The sequence below is a fragment of the Microcaecilia unicolor genome, chromosome 5 (assembly GCF_901765095.1).
Source record: "Microcaecilia unicolor chromosome 5, aMicUni1.1, whole genome shotgun sequence".
NCBI classification, from domain to species: domain Eukaryota; kingdom Metazoa; phylum Chordata; class Amphibia; order Gymnophiona; family Siphonopidae; genus Microcaecilia; species Microcaecilia unicolor.
Genome location: NC_044035.1, coordinates 322,331,554 through 322,345,866, shown reverse-complemented (window position 1 = coordinate 322,345,866; position 14,313 = coordinate 322,331,554). Strand labels below are relative to the sequence as shown.

General features: G+C 48.0%; 1 protein-coding gene across 1 annotated transcript in view; it reads left to right on the top strand.

Moving 5' to 3' along the window:
- The window catches only part of PEPD (peptidase D), a 422,604-nt gene that overhangs the window by 370,887 nt on the left and 37,404 nt on the right, over positions 1-14,313 (top strand). Inside the window, exon 13 of the mRNA XM_030204435.1 lies at positions 6,502-6,686. Within this exon, the coding sequence (XP_030060295.1) occupies positions 6,502-6,686 (185 nt within the window). The remainder of the gene's footprint in view (positions 1-6,501; positions 6,687-14,313) is intronic.

The window sequence follows — 14,313 nt, the reverse complement described above, 5'->3', positions numbered from 1 at the left end:
ATTCTGCTCTCAAGAGGGCACGGAGTTCGAGGGATACCGCCTCGGCGCCCCCGGGGCGGGAGTCTCGCACTCTGGACTCGTTTGGGAGGAAGGCCTACCAATCCTCCATGCTCGTGACCCGCATCCAATCATACCTGCTCTATATGAGCATTCACATGCGGACCTATGTGCAACAACTGGCGGACCTGGTCGAGAAGCTCCCGCCGGAGCAGTCCAGGCCTTATCAGGAGGTGGTCAGGCAGCTGAAGGCGTGCAGAAAGTTCCTGTCCAGGGGTATCTATGACACCTGTGACGTGGCATCTCGTGCTGCGGCCCAAGGTATAGTGATGCGCAGGCTCTCATGGCTGCGGGCCTCTGACCTGGACAACCGCACCCAGCAGAGACTGGCCGACGTCCCTTGCCGGGGGGATAACATTTTGGTGAGAAGGTCGAGCAGATGGTGGACCAACTGCATCAGCGGGAAACCGCTCTCGACAAGCTCTCCCACCGGGCGCCTTCAGCATCCACCTCCACAGGTGGACGTTTTTCCCGGGCCCGGCAGGCTGCACCCTATTCTTTTGCGAAGCGTAGGTACAACCAGCCGGCCCGAAGGCCTCGTCAGGCACAGGGACAGCCCCAGCGCGCTCGTTCTCGTCAACAGCGTGCGCCTAAGCAGCCCCCTGCGCCTCCACAGCAAAAGCCGGGGACGGGCTTTTGACTGGATCCACGGGAACATAGCCGCCCTACAAGTGTCCGTACCGGACGATCTGCCGGTCGGAGGGAGGTTAAAATTTTTTCACCAAAGGTGGCCTCTCATAACCTCCGACCAGTGGGTTCTCCAAATAGTGCGGTGCGGATACGCCCTGAATTTGGCCTCCCTGCCTCCAAATTGTCCTCCGGGAGCTCAGTCTTTCAGCTCCCATCACAAGCAGGTACTTGCAGAGGAACTCTCTGCCCTTCTCAGCGCCAATGCGGTCGAGCCCGTACCACCCGGGCAGGAAGGGCAGGGATTCTATTCCAGGTACTTCCTTGTGGAAAAGAAAACAGGGGGGATGCGTCCCATCCTAGACCTGAGAGGCCTGAACAAATTCCTGGTAAAAGAAAAGTTCAGGATGCTTTCCTTGGGCACCCTTCTGCCAATGATTCAGAAAAACGATTGGCTATGTTCCCTGGATTTAAAGGACGCATATACTCACGTCCCGATACTGCCATCTCACAGACAGTATCTCAGATTCCGCCTGGGCGCACGGCATTTTCAGTATTGTGTGCTGCCCTTTGGGCTCGCCTCTGCCCCACGAGTGTTTACCAAGTGCCTCGTGGTGGTAGCGGCCTACCTACGCAAGCTGGGAGTGCACGTGTTCCCATATCTCGACGATTGGCTGGTCAAGAACACCTCGGAGGCAGGAGCCCTCCGGTCCATGCAGTGCACTATTCAACTTCTGGAGCTGCTGGGGTTTGTGATAAATTACCCAAAGTCCCATCTCCAGCCAACCCAGTCTCTGGAATTCATAGGAGCGCTGCTGAATACCCAGACGGCTCAGGCCTACCTTCCCGAAGCGAGGGCCACCAATCTCCTGGCCCTGGCTTCGCAGACCAGAGCGTCTCAGCAGATCACAGCTCGGCAGATGTTGAGACTTCTGGGTCATATGGCCTCCACAGTCCATGTGACTCCCATGGCTCGTCTTCACATGAGATCTGCTCAATGGACCCTAGCTTCCCAGTGGTTCCAAGCCACCGGGAATCTAGAAGATGTCATCCGCCTCTCCACCAGTTGCCGCACTTCACTGCTCTGGTGGACCATCCGGACCAATTTGACCCTGGGACGTCCATTCCAAATTCCGCAGCCCACGAAAGTGCTGACGACGGATGCATCTCGCCTGGGGTGGGGAGCTCATGTCGATGGGCTTCACACCCAGGGTCTGTGGTCCCTCCAGGAAAAGGATCTGCAGATCAACCTCCTGGAGCTCCGAGCGATCTGGAACGCACTGAAGGCTTTCAGAGATCGGCTGTCCTACCAAATTATCCAAATTCGGACAGACAATCAGGTTGCAATGTATTACGTCAACAAGCAGGGGGGCACCGGATCTCGCCCCCTGTGTCAGGAAGCCGTCGGGATGTGGCGTTGGGCGTGCCGGTTCGGCATGCTTCTCCAAGCCACGTACCTGGCAGGCGTAAACAACAGTCTGGCCGACAGACTGAGCAGAGTCATGCAACCGCACGAGTGGTCGCTCCATTCCAGAGTGGTACGCAAGATCTTCCGAGAGTGGGGCACCCCCTCGGTGGATCTTTTCGCCTCTCAGACCAACCACAAGCTGCCTCTGTTCTGTTCCAGACTTCAGACACACGGCAGGCTAGCGTCAGATGCCTTTCTCCTTCATTGGGGGACTGGCCTCCTGTATGCTTATCCTCCCATACCTTTGGTGGGGAAGACCTTACTAAAGCTCAAGCAAGACCGCGGCACCATGATTCTGATAGCGCCCTTTTGGCCCCGTCAGATCTGGTTCCCTCTTCTTCTGGAGTTGTCCTCAGAAGAACCGTGGAGATTGGAGTGTTTTCCGACTCTCATTTCGCAGAACGACGGAGCGTTGCTGCACCCCAACCTTCAATCCCTGGCTCTCACGGCCTGGATGTTGAGGGCATAGACTTCGCTACGTTGGGTCTGTCTGAGGGTGTCTCCCGGGTCTTGCTTGCCTCTAGGAAGGATTCCACTAAGAAGAGTTACTTTTTCAAGTGGAGGAGGTTTGTCGTTTGGTGTGAGAGCAAGGCCCTAGAACCTCGTTCTTGCCCTGCACAGAACCTGCTTGAATACCTTCTGCACTTATCAGAGTCTGGCCTCAAGACCAACTCAGTAAGGAATCACCTTAGTGCGATTAGTGCTTACCATTATCGTGTGGAAGGTAAAGCCATCTCTGGAGAGCCTTTAGTCGTTCGATTCATGAGAGGCTTGCTTTTGTCAAAGCCCCCTATCAAGCCTCCTACAGTGTCATGGGATCTCAATGTCGTTCTCACCCAGCTGATGAAACCTCCTTTTGAGCCACTGAATTCATGCCATCTGAAGTACTTGACCTGGAAGGTCATTTTCTTGGTGGCAGTTACTTCAGCTCGTAGGGTCAGTGAGCTTCAAGCCCTGGTAGCTCATGCTCCGTATACCAAATTTCATCACAACAGAGTAGTGCTCCGCACCCACCCAAAGTTCCTGCCGAAGGTGGTGTCGGAGTTCCATCTTAATCAGTCAATTGTCTTGCCAACATTCTTCCCCAGGCCGCATACCCGCCCTGCTGAACGTCAGTTGCACACATTGGACTGCAAGAGAGCATTGGCCTTCTACTTGGAGCGGACACAGCCCCACAGACAGTCCGCCCAATTGTTTATTTCTTTCGACCCTAACAGGCTAGGGGTCGCTGTCGGGAAACGCACCATCTCCGATTGGCTAGCAGATTGCATTTCCTTCACTTACGCCCAGGCTGGGCTGACTCTTGAGGGTCATGTCACGGCTCATAGTGTCAGAGCCATGGCAGCGTCGGTGGCCCACTTGAAGTCAGCCACTATTGAAGAGATCTGCAAGGCTGCGACGTGGTCATCTGTCCACACATTCACATCACATTACTGCCTCCAGCAGGATACCCGACGCGACAGTCGGTTCGGGCAGTCGGTGCTGCAGAATCTGTTTGGGGTGTAAATCCAACTCCACCCTCCAGGACCCGAATTTATTCTGGTCAGGCTGCACTCTCAGTTAGTTGTTCTTCGTAGGTCAATTTTCTGTTGTACCCTCGCCGTTGCGAGGTTCGATTGACCTGGGTTCTTGTTTTGAGTGAGCCTGAGAGCTAGGGATACCCCAGTCGTGAGAACAAGCAGCCTGCTTGTTTTCGGAGAAAGTGAATGATACATACCTGTAGCAGGTGTTCTCCGAGGACAGCAGGCTGATTGTTCTCACCTACCCTCCCTCCTCCCCTTTGGAGTTGTGTGTTTCATCTTTTGCTAGTCATTCAACTGGCGGGAGCGGTCGCGCACGGGCGGGAAGACGGCCGCGCATGCGTGGTGGGCGTGCCCTGCGTGCCGACCGTCCCGCGAAGCTTTTTTCCGGTTGGTGGGGGCTGCCGCGGACGTCACCCAGTCGTGAGAACAATCAGCCTGCTGTCCTCGGAGAACACCTGCTACAGGTATGTATCATTCACTTTCTATGAGGACAGCAGAACACAGATTACCACATCCCTCCTACCTCCCCTTAGAGTTGAATTCTCTGGGTTTTATCCAACTGAAGTTCCCACGTACGTCGGGCAGGTGGGAAGGCATTGTGCATTCGCAATCGGGCCCATCTATGATCATCTGTTTCATGCTGTCCTGCGTACTTCATTGAGATATTCAGAACTTGATGTACTTATTCAATACTAAACTTGCCTGACGATGAATGTTGCTGTTGTGTTTCAGCTAAACAAACATAATTTTGAACCTGTTTCAACTTCATTCCATCCAGTCTTTAGTATAAAGCTGGTGCTTCTAAAATATGAGCATGATTTTAGTAAGCAGATTCTGAGACAAGGGGCAAACTGTACAGCAATTTCTTAATTTGCAGAACTGGACAAACTAGGAGTTTGGAGCTAAGGGAGGTAAAACTTCTTAAAAAAAAAATTTTTTTTAACTTAGGTTAGCCAAAATTTTTAGGAACAAAGAGGAGAGAATTATTTATAAGTTTTTTGTCTGCTTTATCACTTTTTTGTTTTCTTTTGCCTTTTGTTTGCCTTATCCCTTATCTTGAGTTACCTTGGTGAATGAATGAGACTCATATTTTATATTATGGTTTTTTTTTTTTAAACATCATTGATCCATGCTGGAAAAGGTGGTATATTAAGTAATTATTCAAACATTTTGATAATGTTTTGCTCTCTCCTTATTCTCCCTTTCCTGCAGTTGTCTCCCTTCTGCTCTTTTGCTCCTTACCTCTGGCTGCTGCTTTTGCTGCTGCCCTTCTTCCCAGCCTTCATTTGCCCACAAGCAGTGGGCTCATCTTATAACAGGAAAACTCCAAAAGGGGGCCTATTTTATAAAAGGAACATAGGCACCTATATGCCTGTGTAAAATAAGTTTGTACCAATGACCCTAAGTAATGGACAAATTTACATCTGCCCCAAAGCAGGTATAAATGTGTGCATTTACTCTGTGTGTACATGCATACTGTATAAAATGCATGTGTATACCACAACTCCACCCAAACTGTGCCCAGGAAATGCCTACACACAGATAGTTTAAACATATTTGCTGTCTTTCTGTGCGCCTTCATTCTGGGCATGTGTACCTGACTGCAGTTTTATCAGCCTGTTTTTGTTTGTAAAATATACATTGCATGTTGGAAAATGTTTCCTAAAATTATCCCCAGAGTACCAAATGATGGTGCTCGGGTGTCTTGGCTTTGAGCATAAGTACACTTTGTAATGTACGTGTATAAACGTTGCAAAAGCACACTGTGCTCCTGACCTCTCATACACTGGCATAACGAAATCTGTTTTGTGTTCTCCTGGGGGCTTCAGATTTATGCTTCATTGAAATCTACAAATAAAAATTGCTACTGAAGCTCTAGCAGAAAACCAGCAAACGTTTACAAGACCCTAACACTCTCTTGCCCCAGGGTGCAACAAATTGTAATATGATGTGTTTTTGGACAGAGATCGCTGGTTTTGGATAAATATGTCAAATTTCAACTGGGTAAATATCTTCTACCTTAGACCCCATTTCTGTGGTGTGCATTAGTGTTTTAGGAGGCTACCTCAGGGTCTTGATAAATGAGTTAATACTGTATGTGTAGAACTAGGAGTGAGAAGAGCCATTTGGCAACTTTATTCAAGCACGGTAGTCAAAAGTAGTTAGCAAAATTTATAGCATTCAGTGAAGAGTGCCGATGCACCCTGTATCCATTACTGCCCCCGCTATTACTGTGAAGTATTGTGCGGCTCTTCGCAACCTATTTGTTGTGATAAGGAAATGGCTTATTCATAATATAGGGACAGATTTTGCTACGGGTTAACTGAAACAGAGGAAGTTGATGTTTCCCAGCTGCTTGATGTGCGCGCTCTTCTCAGAAACCTAAATGTGCATATTTAGGACTTTATGGATGATGGAATTCCATGCACTTGAAAGGTAGTTCAGCACCCTGAATGATCTTAAGTTGCTCATCTTATCCCCAACCAGAATGCAGAACTTCAGCAGATCCTAAGCCATACAAGTTGCAGAAACCCAGCTGCACACCTATCGTTTTACTGTAAGCTTCAGTAGATGGGTTTCTGTACATTTTCTCTGCTTTTTGTGAAATCTTGTGCTATTCCCATGGGGTACAGTTCGCTTATTAGTATGGCTGTGCATCATGTCAACAGATAAGTTCTGATTTCTGTTAGAAGCCATATTCACATATAATGACACAGATCTCCTTGTTTTCAAAACAGGCAGAGTTAATTTCTTCTGCTTATTAGATTGTTTTCTTTCCAAACACACAGCAGTAGTTAATTCAGCTGTTTATTTCTTCTCCCTAAGGGGTCGCCTGGCCAGATATGCACCGTCTGGCCGACAGAGTCCATCTGGAGGAGCTGACAAAAATTGGCATTCTGAAAGGCAATGTGGAGGATATGGTGAAGGTTCATTTGGGCGCAAGATTTATGCCACACGGGCTAGGACATCTACTTGGAATCGACGTGCATGATGTTGGAGGCTACCCAGAGGTCAGTGCTAATTTATTCTTGGTGGTTGTGCAAATTAACTGCTTTAATAGTGAAGGCATTTGTTAACAAAGCAGTCCTTGCTAATTTCCTCAGCTTATAAACTTCTCTATTGCTGCATGCTGTTCTTTTGGTCATATTCCTAGTTCAGCTTTGTTTTTGTGTGTGTGTATTTTTTTAATTGTCTTAATATATGCTCTCCGAGGACAAGCAGGCTGCTTGTTCTCACTGATGGGTGACGTCCACGGCAGCCCCTCCAATCGGAACTTCACTAGCATGCGCGGCCATCTTCCCGCCCGAACCGGCTCGTGTTCGTCAGTCTTCTTTTGTCCGCGTTCGGTTCGGTCATGTTTACGCCATTCGCGCCCCTTAAGTTGACCCTCGCGCGTCTTTTGACTTTTCGCTACTTTAAAAAAAAAAAAAAAAATGATTTCGGAGAAAGACCTTTCGGTCTTTTTCCCCTTCCCGTATTTCCAGTTTTTGCCCCGTTAAGTTTTCTTTCGTTTTCGGGGTAGGCCCTTTTGAGGCCTCGGGTCGAATTTTTTTCTTCCCCTCTTTTTGGTGCCTTACCGCAATTACGAGTTTTGATTTCGCCGGCGTGATTTTTCCGCCCATATCATCGAAGTCTCCCAGCGGCTTCAAGAAGTGCACCCAGTGCGCCCGGGTAATCTCGCTCACTGACAGGCACGCGTCGTGTCTGGGGGCTGGGCACCGCCCGCAGGCCTGTAGTCTTTGCGCCCTTTTACAGAAAAGGACTCAGGTAGCGAGATTGGCCCAGTGGAACGTTTTGTTCTCGGGCTCTTCGTCGGCATCGGCACCGGGAGTATCGAGTGCGTCGACGTTGACAGCGTCAAGACCTCCGCCCTTGGCCGCGACTGCATCGAGTGCATTGAGGCATCGACCCTCTGCATCGTCGGGGCCGAGACATCGGAAGGCTGCGTCGGCGTCGGTGGTACCGGGACCTCCACTAGTGCTGATGTCGTCGGACGGTGGTGCTTCGACTGGAGTGCAGGTGAGGGCTGTCCATTCCCCTGCTGGTGGCGGTGAGCCTTCAGGTGGGTCTCCCCCTACCCTGAGGGCTCCTGCGGTACAGCCCCCCCCGAGACCGACCTTCTTCGGCCTCGGCCCCGAGGAAGCGACGGCTGGATTCTACGTCCTCCTCGTCGGTACCGAGAAGCTCCGGTGACATGCTTCGTTTGAAAAAGTCAAAGAAGCATCGACACCGGTCTCCTTCCCGTGTCGGTACCGAGAGCTCTGGGTCACTGAGGGAGTCGGCACCCAGTAGGCATCGGCACCGGGAGGACCGCTCACCCTCTGTTCAGGAGGTGTCGATGCGCTCCACCTTGGACAGCCCGGAACAGCCTCCACGCCCGGAACAGACTCTGACATCGACACCTGCATCGGCTTCCATGTCTTTCTCCACAGCCGCTCTGCAAGAGAGTCTCCGGGCCGTTCTCCCAGAGATCCTGGGAGACCTGTTGCGCCCTTCCCCCTCCAGCTCACAGACAGTATCTGCGATTTCAGCTGGGCACACGTCACTTCCAGTACTGTGTGCTACCCTTTGGGCTCGCCTCTGCGCCCAGAGTGTTCACGAAGTGCTTGGCTGTAGTAGCAGCGGCACTTCGCAGGCTGGGGGTACACTTGTTCCCATATCTCGACGATTGGCTGGTGAAGAACACATCCGAGGCAGGAGCTCTACAGTCCATGCAGATGACTATTCGCCTCCTGGAGCTATTGGGGTTTGTGATAAATTATCCAAAGTCCCATCTTCTCCCAGTGCAGAGACTAGAATTCATAGGAGCTCTGCTGGACTCTCGGACGGCTCGTGCCTATCTTCCAGAGGCAAGAGCCAACAATTTGTTGTCCCTCGTCTCGCGGGTGCGAGCGTCCCAGCAGATCACAGCTCGGCAGATGTTGAGATTGCTGGGCCACATGGCCTCCACAGTTCAAGTGACTCCCATGGCCCGCCTTCACATGAGATCTGCTCAATGGACCCTAGCTTCCCAGTGGTTTCAGGCTGCTGGGGATCTAGAAGACGTGATCCACCTCTCCACGAGTTTTTTCAAATCCCTGTTTTGGTGAACGATTTGGTCCAATTTGACTCTGGGACGCCCTTTCCAAATTCCTCAGCCACAAAAAGTGCTGACTACGGATGCGTCTCTCCTGGGGTGGGGAGCTCATGTCGATGGGCTTCACACCCAAGGAAGCTGGTCCCTCCAGGAACGCGATCTGCAGATCAATCTCCTGGAGTTACGAGCGGTCTGGAACGCTCTGAAGGCTTTCAGAGATCGGCTGTCCCACCAAATTATCCAAATTCAGACAGACAACCAGGTTGCCATGTTTTACATCAACAAGCAGGGGGGCACCGGATCTCGCCCCCTGTGTCAGGAAGCCGTCAGCATGTGGCTCTGGGCTCGCCGTCACGGCATGGTGCTCCAAGCCACTTATCTGGCAGGCGTAAACAACAGCCTGGCCGACAGGTTGAGCAGGATTATGCAACCTCAAGAGTGGTCGCTCAATTCCCGTGTAGTGCGACAGATCTTCCAGGTGTGGGGCACCCCCTTGGTAGATCTCTTTGCATCTCGAGCCAACCACAAAGTCCCTCAGTTCTGTACCAGGCTTCAGGCCCACGGCAGACTGGCATCGCATGCCTTCCTCCTGGACTGGGGGGAGGGTCTGCTGTATGCTTATCCTCCCATACCTCTGGTGGGGAAGACTTTGTTGAAACTCAAGCAAGACCGAGGCACCATGATTCTGATTGCTCCCTCTTGGCCGCGTCAGATCTGGTTCCCTCTTCTTCTGGAGTTGTCCTCCGAAGAACCGTGGAGATTGGAGTGTTTTCCGACCCTCATCACACAGGACGAAGGGGCGCTTCTGCATCCCAACCTCCGGTCTCTGGCTCTCACGGCCTGGATGTTGAGAGCGTAGACTTTGCCTCTTTGGGTCTGTCAGAGGGTGTCTCCTGCATCTTGCTTGCTTCCAGGAAAGATTCCACTAAGAGGAGTTACTTCTTTCTATGGAGGAGGTTTGCCGTCTGGTGTGACAGCAAGGCCCTAGATCCTCGCTCTTGTCCTACACAGACCCTGCTTGAATACCTTCTGCACTTGTCTGAGTCTGGTCTCAAGACCAACTCTGTAAGGGTTCACCTTAGTGCAATCAGTGCATACCATTACCGTGTAGAAGATAAGCCAATCTCAGGGCAGCCTTTAGTTGTTCGCTTCATGAGAGGTTTGCTTTTGTCAAAGCCCCCCGTCAAACCTCCTACAGTGTCATGGGATCTCAATGTCGTTCTCACCCAGCTGATGAAACCTCCTTTTGAGCCACTGAACTCCTGCCATCTGAAGTACTTGACCTGGAAGGTCATTTTCTTGGTGGCAGTTACTTCAGCTCGTAGAGTCAGTGAGCTTCAGGCCCTGGTAGCCCAGGCCCCTTACACCAAATTTCATCATAACAGAGTAGTCCTCCGCACTCACCCTAAGTTCTTGCCAAAGGTTGTGTCGGAGTTCCATCTGAACCAGTCAATTGTCTTGCCAACATTCTTTCCCCGTCCTCATTCCTGCCCTGCTGAACGTCAGCTGCACACTTTGGACTGCAAAAGAGCATTGGCCTTCTATCTGGAGCGGACACAGCCCAACAGACAGTCCGCCCAATTGTTTGTTTCTTTTGATCCCAACAGGAGGGGAGTGGCTGTGGGGAAACGCACCATATCCAATTGGCTAGCAGATTGCATTTCCTTCACTTACGCCCAGGCTGGGCTGGCTCTTGAGGGTCATGTCACGGCTCATAATGTTAGAGCCATGGCTGCGTCAATGGCCCACTTGAAGTCAGCCACTATTGAAGAGATCTGCAAAGCTGCGACGTGGTCATCTGTCCACACATTCACATCTCATTACTGCCTGCAGCAGGATACCCGATGCGACAGTCGGTTCGGGCAGTCAGTGCTTCAGAATCTGTTCGGGGTTTAGAATCCAACTCCACCCCCCTAGGCCCATGTTTACTCCGTTCCAGGCTACATTCTCTGTTAGTTGGATAAAGTGTTAGGTCAATCTCAGTTATGTCCTCGCCGTTGTGAGGCCCAATTAACCATGTTTGTTGTTTTGAGTGAGCCTGGGGGCTAGGGATACCCCATCAGTGAGAACAAGCAGCCTGCTTGTCCTCGGAGAAAGCGAATGCTACATACCTGTAGAAGGTATTCTCCGAGGACAGCAGGCTGATTGTTCTCACAAACCCGCCCGCCTCCCCTTTGGAGTTGTGTCTTCCCTTGTCTTTGTCTTGCTACATACGGGACTGACGAACACGAGCCGGTTCGGGCGGGAAGATGGCCGCGCATGCGCGGTGCGCATGGGCGCGCGAGGACTAGCAAAGGCCTTTGCTAGTGAAGTTCCGATTGGAGGGGCTGCCGTGGACGTCACCCATCAGTGAGAACAATCAGCCTGCTGTCCTCGGAGAATACCTTCTACAGGTATGTAGCATTCGCTTTATTGCATGGTTATATTTATGCTTAAAATTAAAGGTAATGTGGTTTTTATTCCGACCACATCATTCCTTTAAAAAAAAAAATCCCCATTGCTTAACACATTCTGCAACTCTATTGACTTTACGTGTTGTATGTTGTCTGTATTGTATTTGTAACACACATAGCTTGTGAGAAACACAAAATAAAAATAAGGCATAGAATAAAGTGATTTTTCTGTCTTTAACTACCAATTGCATTATAATAATAATGTATAAACTGCCCTTTGTGAAGAAAATTGCACCAAGACAATGCACAAGATAAAGTAAAAACAATTGTATACAACAAATAAAATTCACAACAACATTAAAAAATGTAAAACAAAAGACATTTGTGCTGGTTCTGTTACTTTAAAAAAATTCTCACTCAAATTTATATAGGTTTAAGTGCTTCTGGAAAAACATACCCGTTGATTTTTGCAAGATGTTTACCCTTAGATGGAGAAAGTAATTTTCTGTAGAAATTATTCACCATGTGACTTAGGGCTTAGCACATGCCTGAGAGCTTGTGGCATCTGGACCTGCCACTCAGTAGCAATTAACTGACAAGTGCAGTGACAGACTGGAGGGCATATGCTGAGGGAAAACCCTGTATTAACCTTTTCATGACTACCTTGGAAAAACCTTTGCAGTCAAGGTGCAGAAACCCTTTTTGATTTCTTCATATGGAAGCTGGTACCCTTATTTCCTACACCGTCAAATAATATATAGCATGATATTTTATTGACACCTTTATGTTTGAGGTATTCATAATTTATACTTTTCTGTGAAATTATTCTTGTGGCATTTTTATATTGGTAAGAATATATTTTAGATTGTAAGCTCTCTTGAGCAGGGACTGTCCTTCCCCATGTTTAAACTTGTACAGCGCTGCGTAACCCTGGCAGCGCTATAGAAATGCTAAGTAGTAGTAGTAGTAAGAATATATTTTTCTCTAAGCCTGAAGTAATACTGGGGCCTCTTTTACTAAACCAATCTAGCAATCCCCGGTGCACCAAATGAGAAGAAGCCCATAGGAATTGAATGGGCTTCTTCTCATTTGCCATATGGGAATCGTTAATGCGGTTTAGTAAAAGAAGCCCTTAATTTTTTGTATTCTATTAGTCACACTTGTTACTATTAGTTGAATCTGTTTGTGCAGAAAGGTCAGTAGAAGGAATATTTTTTTTCCTTTCTTTTTTTCTTGTCGGGACAGTGTTCCATATGGAATATTAAAGCTAAAGGACTGCCAGGTAAGGCTGAGCCATTGGGTTTCAAGGATACTCAAAACCAACCACATACTTTTTTAGTGTTAAGTGACAGCCCATTGCTAATGAATTAAAATTACAGCAACTACATGAGCCACAACAAAATAAAATTGAGTCGAGTAGTTTGTGTTGGTACTAAGATCCATTTCTAGAATGTACACTTATGCCTCAAGAGCAGTGCGTTTATTCTACCCAAAAAGGTGCCGGTACTCAAATGCTAGGCCACTCTTCAGGAGTGGGGTGATCACTGAGGGACCCATCCCACAATAGCCAGGTCCCCTGCAACCAGTCACAGAATCTATGACAAGGCAGAATTAGTGTGTAGAGCCTGAGCTCTTTCATTAAAACTTTGGCTCCATGGGTCAATTTTAACAGACAATAGAAAAGGTGCCGGTACTCAGTACCCCAAGTACCCCCCTCAAAAAAAGCCCTGCTCGAGAGAAAGGGTGTCGAACCTCAGTCTTGGAGGGAAGTGGGCGTGGCGTAAAATGGGTCTGTTTTTTGGAATACACACAATGAATATAAGAATGAGCAGTTGATGATTCATTTATATATTTTGTTTATTCTTGAAAGTAGAGTGGTTTGTGGCTTTCAAAGTAGGCTATTTGACACCCTGTACTCTAAAGGATTACAACAGATCATTGCATTACATTGTATTTCTTGTGTTCTGAAGTTACCTTTTTAGTTCTATACAGGTTACGATAAAGAGAAATAAGCTAACTAGGAATAACAAGACTCAATGTCGGAACAATCAAGAAGTAAATAACACGAAACAGAAAAGTCTTCACAGCCTTTCTAAACATAGAATAGCTTCTTAACAATGTAGTCTGCATTGGTAAAGAATTTCAAATGGAAGCTACCTGATGTGGAAAAGATGAGGTAAATAGCTTTTGGGCCCTTATCTTTTTTGGATCTGGATTGGGTTCCGTAGCAAAATCTGCCATTATTTGACATCAAGATCAAACCCGACATAACAGCTAGATCCCTGCCATATAAGATTTTAAATATCAGCATACAAAGCTTAAAAGTTATTCTTGCTTTGATCAATAGCCAGTGATGTTTAATATACAATGATATAATCTTATCAAATTTATGAACTGAGCATAGTAGCCAGACTGCTGTGTTCTGAACTAACGTTTTTAATATAGTCCAAGCACCCTAAATATGCGATATTACAGTAATCCAGTTGTGACAACAATGTCTGTACCACACTAGTCTGAATACCAATAACTCAGTATATTTCCTGAATTTCCTCAGTAGCAAAATAATTTTTAATAATTGAATTCACCTGTGTTTTCATTGATAGCATATTATCAACCCGAATTCCTAAAATCCTCAAGTATGAGCTAATCTTATGTCCAAACCTAAGAATTTGATCATTCCAATTATTGTCTGAAGAACCCAATTACAAAAAAATTGGTTTTCTCTCTGTTTAACTAAAATAACTGTAATGTGATCCAGTTATCAGTTAGAACTAAACAGTGTTGAACTCTAGACATTGCATTGCTTATGGGTAGTAGTACTGTTATGTCATCTGTATAGATAAATGTTTGAAAATCGCCCCCTCTAATTCCCGACCTAAACATTACATCAGTATATTAAATAAAACAGGAGAAAGTGGTGATCTTTGTGGAACATCTCACTGAACGCTTCATACCTCTGACAGAATCCCTGACATTTTTGCACTATAGAATCATCTAGATAATAAGCCTTGGATCCAAGTCCAAATTTCTCCCATCTCGCTTGTTATCTGGGATTTGTAATAAGAGATTGTGATCCACCAGATCAAAAGCACTGGACAAATTAAATTGAATCAGAATGGATGTTTGTCCTCTACTTAACAAGGACCTTCCTTCAGATAATAATGATTC